Here is an 18288-nt window from a genome sequence, read left to right as displayed (position 1 = left end):
ACAAGAGTTTCACAGAGTGACAGATTTAAGGAAACCAAGTACTCCCTTTCCTCAAACCATCAGAGAGAGCACCTGCCAACTCAAGGTCAGGGCTGAAACCAGTGAGAGGCAGTAAGGGGGCAGGACCTGACTTCTCCCACGCGATGCACGCAGGTCAAGGCTGCAGCCTTACCTAACTGTATCTCAGAATGTTTGAGATTGCAGTGACGCACGCGGCTTTGGAAGCTCCTCCTCGCTGTCTCTTCCCCACTCTCAGCTGGAGGAAGAGCTTTGAGAGAGTCCTTTGTCACCCAGCCCTCCCTGTGGGCAAAATCCAGAGCATTTTAAAGAGGGGGAGGAAGGTGTTTCCCTGTGTACTTCAGATAGCTAAATAGTACACCTTCAAGTAAAGCAAACATTGTAGGAACTAAGTATTTTATATTTTCTTGGGCATGTATTCACACTTTTTAACAGCTTTATGGAGATAGAACAGACATGCAGTTAGCCTCGGTTATTTAAAGTATATGCCACAAGCTTTGTGCTACATGCACATACCCATGAAACCACTGCCACCATCAAGATAAATGAACTTACCTGCTGCCTCTTTAACACCCTTCCCTCCACTTGCCCTGTCAACCATATCCCAACCCTAGGCAATCACTAATCTGCCTTCTGCCATTTCAGATGTTTCATTTTCTAGAATTGTATATACATGGAACAATACAGTAGATATTCTTTATTTTTCTGTGGTTCTTTCCACTCATTCATTCATTTGCTCCATGCATCAATATTTTGCTCCTTCTTATTGCTGAATGTATCCATTGTATGAATATGGCACAATTTGTTTATCCCTTCACCTGGTAATGGATATTTAGACTGTATCTGGTTTTTGGCCCTTACAAATACAAGTACTATGAACATTTGTGTCTTTTTATGGAAGTATACTTTCCTGTCTCTTCAGTCAATACTTAGGAGTGGAATGACTGGATTATACAGTAAATATATGTTTATTTAAGAAGCTGCCAAGCTATTTTCTGAAGTGGTTGTCCCATTTTACATTCTGCCAGCATATAGGAGAGTTTCCCTTATTCCACATCTTCGACACACTTGGTATAATCAGTCTTTCTCAATTTTAGCCATTTTAATAGTTGTTATGGTACCTCACTGTGGTTTTAATTCACGTTTTTTTCTAATGGCAAATGGCATGTTTCCACATGTTTATTTGGCATTCATAATATTTTTCTGGTGAAAGGTCTTTCAAGACTTTTGCACATGTATTCTTGGGTTCTTTGTTTTCTTGTTACTGCACCTTGATAATTCTTTATATATTCTGGATTTACCAGTGTTTTCTCCTCACCAGTGGATTATCTCCTTTTTTTCCTTTTGGCCACACCACGTGGCTTGTGGGATCTTAGTTCCCTGGCCAGGGTTTGCACCCAAGCCTTAGGCAGTGAAAGCATGGGGTCCTACACTAGATCACCAGGGAATTCCCAGCCCAGTGGATTATGTTTTAACTCTTTTAACAGGGTCTTTCAAAGAGAAGTTCTTTATTTTGATGAAGTATGATTTAGCAGTTTTCTTTTATGGACTGTGCTTTGAGTGTCATATAAAATCCTTGCCTACCCCAAGCTCATGAAGATTTTCTCCTATTCTTTCTTCTAAACATTTTATTCCTTTTTATTAAATTTTGTCAAAACAATACCAAATACCATAAATCCATACTCATCTCTTACATTGATGCATTACTTGATTACAAGCAAAAGATGAATATCATTGCTTCCTTGTTATCATTGCCAACTTCTCTGTTGTTCTAAATTCCTACCATAGATTTCAATGTCCACATTCTACCAGGAGTATATTGTGGATTCTTCTGTAAATAACACACTTGACAATAATTATTGATGCATGCTTTGTAAGCCCTAACACACTCACTCTCTCTGCTGTTAATCTTTCTCATTCTAGTGATAATTTCTAAACTGCTGCCCTCTAAAATTTAACTTTACATTTAATAATTGTCAAAATTCAAGTATCTTTATGTTTGATGTTAATAATAATCATGATACCTTGATCCCAAATAATTTTTAACTTATACTTTTTTAAAATTAGCATTTCTTTTCACAGATACATTTTAGTTGCAAAGAAGTATGGTAGTGCGAACAATAAAAGACTTTCAAGCTTAAAAAATATTACATTAGGGTGAAATTCTGTGGGAATATATAATATTCTGTGGGAATATACCCATTCAAAGTGAAAAAGGAACAATGAAAATTTTCCAATCATTAAAGTAGAGCTTTTCCTGTATTTTTTTTTAAATACTTTGTTTTTTAGATGCTATTGTTAAGTCACTTTAGTCATGTCTGACTTTCTGTGACCCCATGGACTGTAGACCGCCAGGCTCCTCTGTCCATGGGATCTCTAGGCAAGAATACTGGAGTGGGTTGTCATGCCCTCCTCCAGGGGATCTTTCCCACCTAGGGATCGAACACACATCTCTTATGTCTCAGACATAAAGACATTCAGAGAATGGTTCCTGTGTTGGCAGGAGGGCTCTTTACCACAAGCACCACCTGGGAAGCCCTTAGATGCTATTAGTTACATTTAAAAGAATGGTTTTATTTTTAAATGGCAATATTTGCAATATGCCAGAAATTACATCCTTTGCAGCTCTTTAAGCTGTGATGAAAAATTTTAGATGTCAATGTAAAAATTATAAGGGTGTAACTAAAGTTTTCAAAATTCTTTCAGAAAGTATGTTTTGTGTTTTTTTTTTTTCAAAAAGGCAACACTACCACTACAGCTTATAGTCACCGTGCCACCTCTCACAAAAGAACTAGCAGTGGAGGCCAGTACTGGCTGAGTTCTGGGCATGCTCCTGGGAGAGGGAGACACCATGCTCAGAAAGTGGATTTACCTTGGCACATTGACTGTTCCTGGAGGGGCCCGGGCAGCGAACCAAACATCTCAAACTCCTCCTTTCTCTGAAGGGAAATTTAAAGGTGAAGATCACAGGCCAAGTCAGTCTCATACCCTGTAGGTGGAGAATCTCCTCAGCACGGTACTTGGGAGGAGGCAGGAGGCAGAAGAGAACAACAGCTGTGTGAGAATCCCACCCCCTCAACCAGCTCAGCCACTTTCTCTGGCATTGCCGTCTGCTCCTATCTTCTATTGAGGTTAGCCTTAATTATAAGGCAGTGTCAACCAGTCACACTGAAGCTGGGTTCTGCTCTTCCAGTTAAGAGAATGGAGGCGCAGGAAACCTTGGATATTAAGCAGACATGGTTTGATGACAAAAAAGAAACAGGAGTGGTGGGGGCCCTCAAAGGGGTCTGACCAGGTACCTGGGGGACAGGACCACAGTGAGGGGCAGAGAGAAGGGAGCACCTCGGAGATGGAGGGGCACTGAAATCACCTTGATTGATCTTCTTTCCCCCTCAAATAAGCCCAACCACTTCCTCTAAGTTCCCCCAAGAACTTCCTCTAAAAGAGAAAGACAGATAAAATTAGAAGGTATGAAGTGAGGTACCTTAAGCTGGACAATCTATCAAATTTTAAATGTGTACACTCATTGAATAATTCTATTTTTAGGAATTCATTCTGCCATTATAGTTGTACCTATACAAGGATAGTCTTTGCAACACTCTCTATAACAAAAGACTGAAAATATCCTAAAGTCTATCATTAAGGGTTAGGTTAAATAAATGTGGTGTAATTGTTAGGGAAAAAAGACAGCCAGGAAGCAGTCTGCAAGAAGATGGGCAGATGGACAGGTTGGTGCTGAGCAGTGTGCGCTGGCAGCCTCGTATGTCATCCAGAGCACACACTGGGGCAAATGCTGAGATCAATATTGTATTGGCTTAAAACTGAGGCCACAGCCAGATATCACCATCTCAAAACAAAACATCTGGGATTTTAGGAATTAATCTAAAATCTCATCACAAAGAATGTAACTATTCTTATAATTTTGCTATTAAGATTATGTTGATTAAGTTAAATGATTAATATTGCATATTTAAATTTTAAACTTGACATCACAGTGCAGGAAGAATATTAATAATTGCTCGGTGTGGTCAGCTGCAGTTTTGTGGTGGTAAATAGATGCTCACTTCACTGAGAATGGTAGAGAAACCAGGGATGGTTTTGGATATTATATTTTCCTGGACTTTTTTCTTGCCTCCATTCCTTTTATGTTCTGTATTATGTCCAGATTAAAGGTGATTTGCTATGGATATTATACACACTTTGGTAATATTTTATGCCTACAAAATGTTGAAGTCGAAAAACTGACATTCTTTTCTAAAAATCCATTTTGATAAGATGTGAACTCCCAAATAGACTTTATTCTTGAAAGGCTCATAGCCAAAATGGAATTAAATACCAACATTTAAACATAATGGTTAAAGATTATTTTGTTTAACATAATGAACATTAGATACCAAGCCAGTTGGCAAATATTAGAATTATGATTTAATCAAACCTCTATTATTCTGCCCTGTATTATTTTAAATTAACGGGCTTCCCAGGTGGTACAGTGGTAAAGAATTCGCCTGTCAATGCAGGAGATGCAAGAGACACGGGTTTCGATCCCTGGCTTGGGAAGATCCCCTGGAGGAGGAAATTGCAACCCAGTCCAGCATTCTTACCTGGAAAATTCCATGGACAGAGGAGACTGGCGGGCTACAGTCCAGGGGGTCGCAAAGAGTTGGACATGACTGAATGACTGAGAACACAGCTCACAAAGACTATAATGTTCTTCCTAAAGTTATCTAGCTACCATTGTCTCTCAATATTCTTTTAAACTCTCAGTCTTGTTCCCTATTCATTTGCTAATTTTAAAGGGCTTAATTGTGTTTGAACATAAAATTAGCAGCTTTCACAATCATTATTATTGGGGCATTTTACTCTTACAGTAATAAATATGCATATATAGTTCAACGGACTAATTGAATTTCAACACATGAAGTATAGAGATTTCACTTGAAGATTCATCTAGACATTTATAGTGAGTGTGATCTATTAACAATAAATCTAAATGGTGTGCCCTGTGCATGTCACCAGAGTTGACAAGCTGAATTGATATAATGGTAACCTATTAACCACAGCTGTAGCTCAGGCACAAGCTAGGGTGCTTTAAATGATGAAAAATACACATTTATGTTATTGAACTCAAGTCTGGGTGCCTGCTGCACAGAGAGGCCAAACAATATCAAAACGTTGGAATGTGGAGCAGAGAAAGGTTTACTGCAAGGCTCGGAAAGGAGATGGGTGGCTCATGCCTTAAAATCCCCAAACTCCCTCAAAGCTTTCAGCAAAGCCCTTTTCTAGGAAAGGTGAGGGAGGGGCGTGGTTAGTTGTAGCAAACATCTTGGTGTCAGATCCTTTGTTCTGCAGGTCAGCCATGGTCAGGTAATGATGTTCCTATAAATCTCCACCAAGCAAATGTTACTCTCTGCTCTGACAAGAAAGGACAAGGTCCCAAGACTCAACTTTCACCCTCCAAGGTCCAGTTCTGGTTAAGAGGAGGGGGTCCTTGTGCCTGCCGGTTACCCCGCCGAGGAGCACTTGTCCAGCACCCAGTCTGGGTCCTCCCACCAGTGCCCAGGCCCTGCTGAAGAGGCAGATCTCAGCTGGCTGATAATGGGCATGTGTTCCGCCCATGTTACAATTAAACTTCCAAAAGCTGAGGCTGAAGGTCAATTCACAGATTTTTGGCTGAATATCAAGTTACCTTGGACAGCAAGGAGATCAAACCAGTCAATCCTAAAGGAAATCAACACTGAATATTCATTGGAAGGACTGATGCTGAAGCTGAAGCTCCAACACTTTGGTTACCTGATGTGAAAAGCAGATTCATTGGAAAAGACCCTGACGCCAGGAAAGCCTAAGCGCAGGAGAAGGGGTTGACAGAAGATGAGGTGGTTAAATAGCATTGCTGACTCAGTAGACATGAGTTTGAGCAAACTCCGGGAGATAGTAAAGGACAGGGAAGCCTGGCGTTCTGCAGTTCATGGGGTCACAAAGAGTCTGATATGACTCAGTGACTAAACAACAAAAAACAAGGTCAAAGGCAAGCTTTGGTGACATACAAACACACATTATATACATGTGTATCCATTGTCTACCTTCATCTGCCTCAGGGAAGGGAAACTTGGAGCCCAGGAATCAAGAATAGCAGACTCTGAGGAAGACATTTCCCTAGGTTCCTGCATGAGGACAGTGGGTTCAGGGTACCTGGTTTCTCCTGAATATGACCCAGCGCCAAGTAGCACAGCACACTCTGAGACAAGTTAGAGATCCCAGAGACAGGGCCCAAGCAACACGGGAACACATGGCTAGCATCAGAAAGGAAAAAGCATCATGTGCAAGAATTTTTCCCAAAGCTCTAGGAATCACAGAAGTTGGTAGGGACCCTTGGCCCAACACTGACATTACACAGACCAGAAAACTGAAACCAAAGAGGGAAGAGATTTGCTGAGATCACGCAGGTGGTGAGAGGTAAAGCTGGAGACAAGAGTCCTTGACAGTCTGTCCAACACCCATTCTTCGACACAATGAATAAGCAGAATGGGTACTAGAGGAATAGAGCCTGTCCATTGCCAGATGTCAAAGCAAGTTTGGTCAGTATCCTCTCTCTCCAGGTGACATGTGCTAAATCAAACTAGAATTTAACTTTGAATATAGAGGCTTAAATTGTGCTGACTTTATAACCAGGACTTGGAATCTAGCCTCTAGTGGGGGAAGCCCAGGTACTTGCCCAGGTGTATCGCCTCCTGTCAAGAACACCTGCCTGACCATGTGGGAAGATGATCTCTTTGCATTGTTAATGGGCTCCTAACCTTGGCTGCTTAAGGGTTACAGTTGAGCAGCTCAAGGACTGGGCTATGAGACAAGAACTCTGTACTTGGGGTCCCAATAACTGTCCACCACATGGCCAGTGTCTGCCACCAGAGAGAGGAGGCCAGTTTTTGTTCTAAATCTCATCCATCCTAATAGGAAGAAGGTGCCCAGCTCTATTTCTTCCTCCTGGAGAAATGAACCAAGCCCTTTCTTAGGCTTCTACCTTAACCCCACCTTCCTTGATACTTTATTCTTCCAACTTCTGATTCCTCCTGAAATTGAGTGCTCAGGTTTGACCCACATCCACTCTACTAGATGATTGCTGTTCCTTCATCTGCTTTCTGTCTTCATATATTATGATTTGGGATTACAGATATATCCTAGTTTTATTGAAAATAGTGACAGAGCTTTTGTTTTTTGTTCTCTTTGATTTTGGAGTTGAGATACCACCATTTATTTACATTCCCCAAGTCTCTGCTTTGTTTTTCAACATAATTATTAATTGTATTTTTTGGTTCCCTGAATTCTCTAAATTTTCCACAGTGAAACTGTATTACTTTAATAAGAAGAAAATGCACGCGCGCGCAGACACACACACACTGTTATTTTGAGACAAGAGGGCCCAAGAAGGCTTGGAGCACCCCACCTGGCATCTTCCTTCCTCTTGCTGGAGGTTCTTGCTGGGCCAGCTGGCCCAGTGAAGCCCCTTTTTCTTTCACACTTTAGCTCCCTGACACCATGCAGCCATCCATGTGGCCTCAAGCACCTGCCAGAGAGCAACACACCCTCTTCAGGGAGCACATTTCTGGTTTCCTCAGTTCTGGGCCAGGCTATGAAGTAGCCTGTGCCATCCATGCAAGCTAATTGCATGCAGTGTGGATCCTTTCCAGAGTTATGAATTGAATGGTCATGCCTCCAAAAACACAACAGGTTTTACAAACAGAGAATTCACGGTGTGTGTATGTGTGTGTGCATGCATGTGTGGTGTGTATTTTGCCATGACACACATGAGTTTACCTCCCACTGTTGCCATTCTAGTCACAGTGGCTGGGCATGCCACAGGAATTCTCCATGACTACTTCCTCCAGACCTGAACAGTCCCAGGCATATATGAGTGACCCCTGTGAAGCAGGAACCCTAGGCCCTGGAACACTCTTGAACTTCCCTGTCCCTATGAAGTCCAAGGGAACCCAAAACCTCAAGACCTAGCACAGACCCCTACAAGCTCTGCATTCACAGGGTGAGCAGGAACCCAGTGAGCAATACCCAAATTGAGGGATTTGGGGATCCCCAGAAATCCTCATATGTTCCCTGAGCTCTGACTGGGCTCCGCCTCGGCCTGAGGCCACTGCTGTTGCCCTTGTCCTGGTAAGCACAAAGGTCTCCAAGACACACGGGCCAGGAATGCTCTTTTCTTCCTCCTCTCCTTCCCAAGATTCTCTGCCTCCTCTATCCCCAGGATCTCACACTTTACAGCCTAACCTACAAGTAGATTTTGCTGGGAATCCTGTAAGAATTGATCCAGCCAATTAAGTCAGGAAATTGTTCTCTAAATTTAACATGTCCATCAGTCTCATCCAAAATGGAAGCACTGATTTGCTGGGCTGAGACTTTGGGGCTATTTTGATTTAATCCAGCAAAAACTACAGCAGGCTTCCCCCACCTCACAGGCTTAGTCATTTCTCAGTCAATTTTGATTTATTAAACTCAGCAATGTAAATACCTCATAAAATACCCCTCATCAATACTCCCCTGCTGGAATCACATATTTCCACTGTGGAGCCTGATAGTGCTGCTAAGGGAACAGGCAGAAATTTCCGGTTGTACTGCCTTTAGTTTTCTTTGTGTCCCTACTTGTGAATTTGTTTATCTGTAACCTTTTTTCCAACAAGGGTTTAGGGCAACATGTGTGTGGAGATTTATTCACAAATGGCAAGTTATCCTCTGTTAAAGTCAAACTCTACTTGGGTCATCTGCCCCACTGTGAGAAGACCATCTGTCACCCCAGTACATTGCCTTAATTGATCAGACCATGCCAGGAAGAGCCCACAAACATATGCATGAAGACAACGTTACATTTGGAGATTGGGTATCATCTTTAATTAATCATGCCACAGCCCAACATCCTTTTTGTTGCTGCAGCAAATTGTGATTGTGTGTGTACGTGTGTATGTGTTCCTGAACAGATGAGGGGCCAGCACAGACTCCCAAGCAGGTCTCAGCCAACAGCTGCATCGAGCAGCAACTGGAAGGCAGTCTCCAGAGCAGCACGGGGGCTGGACTCCCGCCTCCCTTGCTCCTGGGCTACCATTCGTGCACTCTGAAGGAAAGGCTGAGGGATGAGCCAGCCCAGATTAAAGGACTCCTCAGCAAATATCAGCCTCCAGCCCCCAGTCCTCACTGCCTCTGACCGGAGGGATGTCCCTGGGCCATGTTCAGACTGCTAGGAGAAGGTAGACAACCTGGGCCAGCCTTGGTCCCCATGTCACACTGGGGCAGCACCATGATGGCCCAGCCCTGGGCAGAGAATACAGAACTATTAGGGCCATTAGATTAGTTTCTTTCCAAGATAATTGGGATGTGGCCCAGGCCCTTCCTGGGGCCAGTCAGAGACGGGCAGACTCAGCCCATGATAGCCACACAGGCCATCATTTCCAACCCACACCTAAGAGCCTGCCTTCCTGACGTCTCACTCTCCAACTCCCTCACACGCCTAGCAGGTCCATAGCCCAGACATGGCAGGGGAGATCAGCATGATGGTGGGTTGCAAGCCAGCCATGAGAGACCTGGGCTGAGCCAGAACTGCAGCCACATGCCAGCCTGAAGCCAGTCCTCTCCCCCATGGTCACTGCCAGGCAGAGCTCTCTGAAGCCGGATGGGACCCCCAAAAGGCAAGGCAGCAAGTTCCTGGCCTACTGCAGAGGGAGAAAACCAAACTGGCTCCACCGTCCCATCTCCACCTGCTCTGTGCCTTTGGAAGGCAAGGAGCCCAAGTCCCCAGGACAGTGATATCAGCTGTTGGGGAAGCACCGTTGTCCAGGTGAGGCCTCAGGCCGGAAGCTGTGTTTGTTCAGTGGGCTTGGGTAGTAGGTGGTCGTGTACACGTTGGTCTGCTGCAACGGGTAGAAGTTGGCTCTGTCATCAGGGATCAGGTTATTCTTGTTCAGGGTCTGTGGGAGAAGGAAGGAACCAGAGAGGAAAGGGTGAAAAGGAGAGATGGGGCAAGGGAACAGGCCAGGGCAAGGAAGTCAGGAGCCCATCAATGAGAGAACATTCTGGCTGTTGACACAGTGTTCTGTTTATAATACCACTGCCCCCTCTGAAAGCCCATCCCAGTGATGCCCAGCTTAAGGCCAGGACCCCTGCACCCATCACCCAGCCCCTGCTTCTACAGGAGGACTCCCACCTTGAATTCCATGGGTGTGTACTTCTCATTCTTGGGGGTGCCCCCACCCTTGTAGTGCAGGTGGTTGGGGGTGGCGGGATGGACGAGCGTGGACTCCTGGGACTGGTGCTGGCAATGCTGGCAGGACAGGTACACCGCCAAGGTCAGCAGCCCAGAGCCCAGGAAGCATGAGATACCTGTGGCCACCAGGTGGATGAGGCTGAACCCTGGGAGAGCAAGAGGCCAGAAGGAAGGAAAGGGCCACTGTGAAGACCCCCCACCAACTACCTCCCAAGAGGAGGCTCTGAGACATCAAGGGCTTTGAGGCCAGAGCTATCAGAAACAAGAAGGCTGAGTGGCCTGTCACCAGGGACCTGTCTCACAGGACCACCTGTGGCTTGGGTCACAGGAGGCAGCCAGTGGTGTGGAGTTGCATGACATCTCTTGAATACAAATTAGACGACCACTTCTTAGTTGGGGGACAAGAGCAGAACTGCCTGGACACCCCTACATATGGTCTACAGCAGGACCTCAACAAGGTCTGCATGTCCAGAGCGAGAAGTAGACTCCAGATTTTGGAGTAGGTGGGCCTCCTCCTTGTAGGGGTGGTGGTGGGTAGAAATGCAGCATTGTGAGCTGGGGCAGGTTCCTTTTACCTCCACAGCTGGTGGTCTCATCCACACTGGAGGCAGGCAGGATCACTGCACGAAGACAAGCGGAGTGGGTGTCAGAGGCAGGGAGGGGAGAAGACGGGTCCCTCTTAGGGCTCGATGTGTCTTTCTTGAAGGACCCCTGGGTCAGCAGTAACCTGTGGGGCTGGGACTGGCCACTTTCATTCCCCTTTGTCTCCACCCAAACCCCACCTCTAAGAAGGGTTGGCCCATCCACTAGATGAGGAGGGACAAAGGCCCGAAGTGTGTGAATGTCCCACTCTGGTGTTTCATCCTGCACCCCCAGAATAGTTCAGAAGGGGAAGGAAGCTGGGGACTCAGAGCAGAGAGGGTGGGTGTGAAGGGGCTGGCTAGAAGACCCACCGGGAATCTCGCTGTAAGGGCAGGGGCGGCTCTGGCTGCTGTTTCCAGCACAAGCGCTGGGCCCAGGGACCAGCTCCTCACAGTGTCTGTCACGGCTCTGTACTCCATCCTCAGCGCATGCACTCCACTCAGACCACGGTGACCAGCCTTCTGTGGGTTGTGGGTTGGGATGAAGTTAACCCCTCAGATCTCATAGTGGGGATGTGCAGGCTCCACAGTTGCTCCCCAGATCCTGCCAGACGCACTCAGTACCTGGGCAGGGCTGCGTGGAACACAGCGCCTCCTCCGTGTGCAGCCCGAGACAAATGTCCTCGCCGGGGGAAGGCGCGGGGCTGGTGCAGGAACGGGTGCGTTGGTAGTGGCCGCCACCGCAGGAGGCTGAGCATGGGGACCAAGCGGTCCAGCAAGACCAGGCACCCCGCACTGCAAGGCATGGGGTGTGTGAAGAGGGGCTGCGGGTGCAGGCAGGGCCCAAGACAGGCTTCTCCATCCCAGGCTAGGTCACTCTGCCCCGGCCACCCCACCCCTACAGCCCACTGTAAGGGAGTGCCCCCTCCCCTCAGGGGAGGCAGGGGAAATGCAGGCTGCAAAGAAGACCCCAAAACCAACTCCATGTCAAATCAAGCACCTTCTCTGGCTAACGCATTAGGGAAGAGAAAACAGCAGCACGGAGGGTGAGGAAATGCCTGGTCCCTGGGAGTCGCTGCTGTGTCCATTTACAGGGCCAAAGAAATTGCTCTGGGGCCCCGTGTGCAGAGTGGGCGGGGAGGAGCGGTCTCTACGCTCAAGCTGAGGCCTGGGTAGGCCTGGGAGTCTCCCAGAGCAGGGTTCCCTGGGCAAGATTCCTTGGTGGAGGGTTACCTGGACAAGCGTGCGGGTTGCAGTCCTGATACTCGGCGGCGTCACCCACGCAGGGCAGGCCCCCGTTGCGGGGCTCGGGGTTCGTGCATGTTCTCTTGCGGACGCGGAAACCCAGCTCACAGTCCCGGGAGCAGGAGGACCATGGGCCCCAAGCAGCCCAGCCCCCGCTCACCGTGAGCGGGGAGGCGCCCCCGCTGCGCAGGAGCTCCTCCACCAGCGCTGGGGGAATAGAGGGGGCTGGTTTAGCCACAATGTTAAGTCGCCTCAGTCGTCTCCGACTCTTTTTCGACCTCATGGACTGTAGCCCATCAGGCAGTCCATGGGATTCTCCAGACAAGAATACTGGAATAGGCTGCCATGCCCTCCTCCAGGGAATCTTCCCGACCCAGGGATCGAACCAGGATCTCTTAGGTGTCCTGCATTGGCAGGCGGGTTCTTTACCACTAGCGCCACCTAAGCCTTCTCCCGAACCGCAACCCTTCCCCGCCCCCGCGACCCCCAGCTCCCACTCCACCTTTCCCCGCCCCCATCGCCCTGGAGCTGTACCATCAGTGTCGCAGGCTCCAGAGCCGTCCGCCGGGCAGGTTCGGGTTTCCATCCTCCTCCGGCCAAACTGCAGCCCGTGGGGGTCTGGCAGCGGCGCGCGGCAAGTGAAGCGGAAGCGCTGCTCCTGCCGCGCCCCGCCCTGCGTCACGTTCACCGGCAGCCACGGCGTCCACGGCGTGTTGCGCCGCACTTCGGGGCAGGCCTCGGGGTTGCACGTCTTGAACTCCTTCGGGGTGAGATCCGGTGCTGTCTCACAGCCGTGCAGACCCTGGCCTGCCCCTGCGCTCCGACCCCGCCCCGTCTGCCCTACCCTGGGCTGCGGGTGCAAGCATCCCGCGCCCGCCCCCGCCGCGGCCGGACCCTCACCACGCCGCAGCCCGGGCAGGAGTTGCCGTTCTCACAGGTCCGGCGGCGCGACTGCACGCCGCCCCCACAGTTGCTGCTGCACTTGCTCCAGGAGCCCCAGGATGCCCAGAAGATGGGCACCGGGCAAGGCGTGTTTTCGTTACAGAACCTGAGGGGCAGAACGGGAGGAGTCGTTACTCCTTTTCTTATGAGAGGTCACTGGGATTGTGAGACTTGGGAAAATGGGGAAAACGAGGGTCCACTGGATCACCCGGAGAATCCAGACCACCTTCTGGGGGGCCCAGGAAGTCGGGGACCTCGGGGCTGGCTTGTCGCGGAAACCTCCAGCCACACCCTAGCTCACCGCTCCTCCCGGCTCTTGCCCACGCAGATGCGGCCCCCGTGGCGCGGCGCAGGGTTGCTGCAGCTTCGCTGGCGGACCTGGAATCCGATCCCACAGGAGGTGCTGCACAGGGCCCAAGACGACCAGGGTGTCCACGCCCCGTTCCTGGTCGGGCCGGAGGGGACAGAGACAGAGACATGACCCTCTGAGTCCTAGCTTCGATCTAATAATATCTGCATAGATGGATTTTGTATTGTTGTCAGGAAGTGCCATTCACGGGAAATACAATAGCTCCTAACCAAACCATCTCAGGAATGACGTACTCCAACATAGATTGAAAGCCTTCTTCTATACATCAGGCTGTGCTCATGGTTAGAGCACAGAGATAGGACATGGCCTCTACTTGCAGGGACAAAGGACATCTTCTCTAGAGAAGAAGTCCTTTCCCATCTGTAACCTTTGTTTCAGCCTTGTTGGCTGGCAGACCTTACAAATTTTGGTTCTACAACTAACGGGCTTTTTAAGGCTGGGCAATGTATTGAAATCTTCTGTGTTTCATCATAGTCTTATCTTTAAAGTAAGGGTACTGATTGTATCCTACTCCATGAGGGTGTTGTGATGGTTAAGTTAATAAATGGATATAAAGTTATTTTAAGAGTGTCTGGAATTATGGATTATTTATTTTAATTACTTTGGGGAGTCCCCAGGTAGTAGGCAGTGTATAGTAGGTATTAGGTAGCTCACTCTCTCTCTCTATATATATATGTAGAGAGAGAGAGTCTCATTTAACCCTCCCAACAACCTTCAGGGAGGGCATTGTAACCCCCATTTAGAGAAGCTCAGAGTGATTAGGTGGTCACCACCATCCCATGCTGTCCCTCCAGTTGGGGACTGCAAGGCTTATTGTGGCTATAGATTGTCTAGGAGTGACTCCCATGCCTATCCAGACTTCCTCTCTGTATGAAAAGCACCACCAGGCAGACACTTCTCTCCCACTGGTGTGGAAACTCTCCCAGCGCTCGTTTCCTGCCTCAGATGTCAGCCACCAGTCCAGTCTCCTACACAGCCCTGAAGTATTTTCTGTCCCTTAGTGCAAATACCTGGCTGGGATGATGCTGCATTTCCTCTATTCCCCTTACTCCATTCCAAGGCCACCGCATCCTCACATACCTGGGCAAGCTCTGCATCCTCACATACCTGGAGCAGTTGGCAATGTGAATGGCTGGCCCCAGGCAGTCGAGGCCCCCACAGCGGGGTCGAGGGGAGTCACAGGCTCGGGACCGACATAAGCAAGAGCCTGAGTTGTCCCCATCCAAGTGCTCACATGGTTGCCATGGTGACCATGGGCCGAAGCCCCCATCCCGAGTCACATTTCGCACCTGTGGACACACATCAGGAGCAGGATCCTGTCACCCAAGGCAGGGGCAGGGAAGACACAAGGTCCTAGGGCTCTGGGGACACTGATGGAGAGTTGGCCTGAATTTGGGGGAAGAGGTCCCTGGTAGGGGCTACAAAAGGGTGCTCACAGGACATGCTGTGATGTTCTGGGTCCAGAGGCTCATGTTGGAGCTGTCCTCGAGAGTGCTGCAACGTTGCTGCTTTCCATCCCAGCCGCAGTACGGGTCCCGTGCCCCCAGGCAGGCCCTGCCAGACAGAGGTCCGGAGCCTCAAGCCCACTGGACTCCCACCCTCATCTGCATCCCAAGAATATGCCTGGACACTCTTCTCTGGACACCCCTCTCATCCAGGTGTCTTCCATAATAGTAACTAAGTTCCTTGACTACTTACTGTGTGCCAGGAATCATTTTAAGCACTTTACAAGTATGAATTAACTCAATGCAACAACTCAATGAGGAAGGTACTGTTATTATCCCCATGCTATATGGAGGAAAACCAGAGCTAACCCTGGACTCACACTCTTAACCCTCCAGAGCCCGCACACTTAACCGAGAAACTACTGAGTCTGAGTACTTGCCTGAGTCAGGGGTTCCACACTGCACATCTAGGGCCACAGGTGAAGATGTGGTGAGCAGAAACCCAAAGAGGCAGTACCTCCCTGCCAGGCGCTATGATTATAGTGATGGAAAGGACCTTACAGATGATCTGAATCAGTGGTTCTCAACCTTGGCTGCACATCAGAATCACTAAAGGAGCTTTTTGAAAAGTACTGATACTTGGGCCCATCCCAGACAAAGAATCTCTGGGTGGGGGTAGGGGGTTTAAAAGCTTGTGGATGATTCTAGTGGGAGCCAGGTTGGGAATCGTTGGCATCCATAATACAACCTTTTTGTTAAACAAAGGAAGAAACAATCACAGAGAAGGGAAGAGGTATTTCCCGAAGATCACACAAATCTTACATGACCGAGCTGGGGTTAGAATCTAGGCACCCCCTACCACCACCACCACCACCACACTCTTCCCCTTACGCTTCCACCTCCTAGCTGGAGGCTGTATCTGACTTCACACACCGTGTAAACATGGGCCCATACTTTAAAGCACAGATGCAGGGGACATAATCCAGGGTCACCTAGACATCCACATGCTTGTGCTGCTCAGTGGCAGGGCCCAGAGTCCAGTGCATTAACATCATAAGAATAAGCTCAAACTGGGATGGGCCAGGGGTCACATCCCAGGTCCCCCTTCCCAGGCAGGCCGATCTGGTCGATCTGCAGTGAGCCAGGAGAGGAACGGTTCACACACCAATGCACTCCTCAAAGCCCCCACTTCTCATATCCTAGGCTCCTGTCTTTCCTTTCTCCTTTTGACTTAGTCATTGTATCTTCTATAGTTTTTAACAACAAAAAATTGTATCTCTACCAATAAGACTTCAAGGAGGGGGGGAAAGAGTATGGGAATTAGGGAATCAGGATGTGCTATCCATTGCTAAGTATACACAATCTCAGCTTCGGAAGCCTGAAGGAAGTTCCCTCCAACACCCAGAGAGCCCACCACCAGTCTCAGGGGATACCCTGGGTCCTTTCTGCCTTTCTTGCCCCAACTTCCACTCCCTCTGTCAAGGCCTGGCTGCTCCACAGCAGTGGGCCTGCTGCAGACAATCTAGGAGCGCAGTGAGAGTGGGGCAGAAATCGGAGGTTAGAAAGCAGAAGAGGCTTGGGGTGAAGGAGGTGCTGCATGACAAAGAGGGTGGGGGAACCCACGCCATGACCTGAGTCTGCAGAGGGATTTTCCATTGGCCAAAGGGGCCAAGGCTGCCTAGCACTGAAGGGATACACAAAGGAGTCAAGGCATTGCCCCTTTTCATGCCTCTAGGATAGAATCTTCCTTTTCTCTTGAAACTTCAGGGAAAATCACCTGTCAGGGGATTTCTTTATTTTCAGTGAATTCAGTAGGCCGTATCAGGCTCCAGAGAGAAAAGAAGTTATATGAAGACCTTATAAAGAAGAGGGTGGGGCTCCCCTCCTTGCCAGAGGAGATCAAAGACAGTGCTGTCTCTTGCTCCAGCAACTTATGACCTCATATAAGTGAGACAATGCCTGGGGTTTCAGTGAATGACAGCCTCGCTGATTGCCAGTAAGCACACCGTGGCCCACCTGGAAATCCAGAATGCTCATCTCTTGCTATGTTGCTATGTTTCCACTTTGTTCTCTCAAGGACAATTTGTGTAAATTATACAATATATAGGTGCTCATGTTTTCATTCAGGATCAATGGTTTGGTCTGTGGGTGTTTCACCAGCAAATGAGTCAAACTAGACATCATGGGACTAAATACAATACATGTGCAAAAGTAGTCCCAGCAACTCGTGCTTTTGAGGTTCTGCTTACCTGCTGACATTTGGGCCAAATTTGCTGTGAGCAGATTCAGTCAATCAGAAGTCAGTAAAGCCCATTCCTGAGTGTATTTGCCTCAGCTCTCAGAAATGGGTATCAAACTCAAGAAGCACTGTCATAGTACTTCACAAGCAGCACAGATTAAATAATAAAAAGAGAACTAGCCATGACTAGTGATTAATAATAATACATATGATTCTATCCATCAAAAACAACTGTATGCCAGAAGAGAGAATGGATAAGAGTAGAAAATTTGAATTGATTTATACAAGGTAAAAACACAAGATTCTGGAGGAATGCAGTTTGCCTCTTGCTACTTCTTTCATCTAGGGCCTAATCAACTCTAGAACAGTGTTCCCAGTCTTGAGTACAAATTAAAATCTCCTGGGGATTTTTTTAAAAAGCTTAAGCAAACAAAACAAAAACCCTATTTCTGGGCCTTCGGGACTGGAGTAAGCCCAGGCACTGGAGTCTTTGAAATACTCCTCAGGTGATTATAATGAATAATAGCCTTTAGAATTGCTGTTCCAGGGCCACTTTTGTCAGAGTTCCCAAGTCAAGAGATGAAGTATCCTGTATTTCTAATCCATGACAGGATAAAGAGCAAAGAAAAACACAGAGTAGATGCTGGCCCCAGCCCCTCAGTCAGGATCCCTCACCCTCAGCCTCTCCTGCACCCAGTCCTCCCAGAGAAGAAAGAGGAGACCAGATTCTCCACAGACACACCTGTCCTGCCCTGGCCCAGGTTGCCTGAGGGGAACTGCGAGGCTCCCCCGGCACCAGTGCCTGAGCTCTTTGCTTGTCCACATTCGCTGCTTTTGACCAAAGGCCATTTCAAAACTTCCAGAGCAGAGAATGTCCTTAAGAAAATTAAAGCTCCAAGCAGAGGAGAGTTAAAGTGTGTCTCTGATGGCAGGAATGGGTGGCAGTTTAGAGTTTCTTTCATAAAGTTAGCCATCAGACCAATAATATATCACCATGTCTTTTTTACTGCAGTGTCTCAAGCAGTCATTACAAATGGGAACAGGTTCATTCCATGGGCTCAGAAGCAGGACAAAGATGGATGGTGGAATTTACAAGGAGGCTGATTCCAGCACCATGTAGCCATAGTTTCACAATAGGAGCTGTCCACGGTGGAGCTTGGGAGCAAGTGGTCATTACTTAAGATGGC

The 18288-nt window shown here is 48.1% G+C and overlaps 1 protein-coding gene across 5 annotated transcripts in view; it reads right to left on the bottom strand.

Annotated features, from left to right (window-relative positions):
• Positions 1–8885: 8885 nt before the first annotated feature.
• SEMA5B (semaphorin 5B) overlaps positions 8886–18288 on the bottom strand; it is a 126688-nt gene continuing 117285 nt past the window's right edge. For 3 of the 5 annotated variants that reach the window (XM_043873833.1, XM_043873835.1, XM_043873837.1), the window contains 11 exons: positions 14854–14971; positions 14525–14706; positions 13349–13492; positions 13006–13153; positions 12640–12865; positions 12094–12312; positions 11485–11655; positions 11233–11382; positions 10855–10899; positions 10220–10425; positions 8886–9983 (listed from right to left, as the gene is read on the bottom strand). In XM_043873833.1, the coding sequence (XP_043729768.1) occupies positions 9825–9983; positions 10220–10425; positions 10855–10899; positions 11233–11382; positions 11485–11655; positions 12094–12312; positions 12640–12865; positions 13006–13153; positions 13349–13492; positions 14525–14706; positions 14854–14971 (1768 nt within the window). In that variant the 3' untranslated portion in view covers positions 8886–9824. The remainder of the gene's footprint in view (positions 9984–10219; positions 10426–10854; positions 10900–11232; positions 11383–11484; positions 11656–12093; positions 12313–12639; positions 12866–13005; positions 13154–13348; positions 13493–14524; positions 14707–14853; positions 14972–18288) is intronic. The other 2 variants (XM_043873834.1, XM_043873836.1) reach the window with 2 other exon arrangements.

This window comes from Cervus elaphus, chromosome 19, assembly GCF_910594005.1.
Source record: "Cervus elaphus chromosome 19, mCerEla1.1, whole genome shotgun sequence".
Classification (NCBI taxonomy): domain Eukaryota; kingdom Metazoa; phylum Chordata; class Mammalia; order Artiodactyla; family Cervidae; genus Cervus; species Cervus elaphus.
Note: the sequence above shows the minus strand (reverse complement) of the source record. Positions and strands in the feature narration are given on the sequence as shown.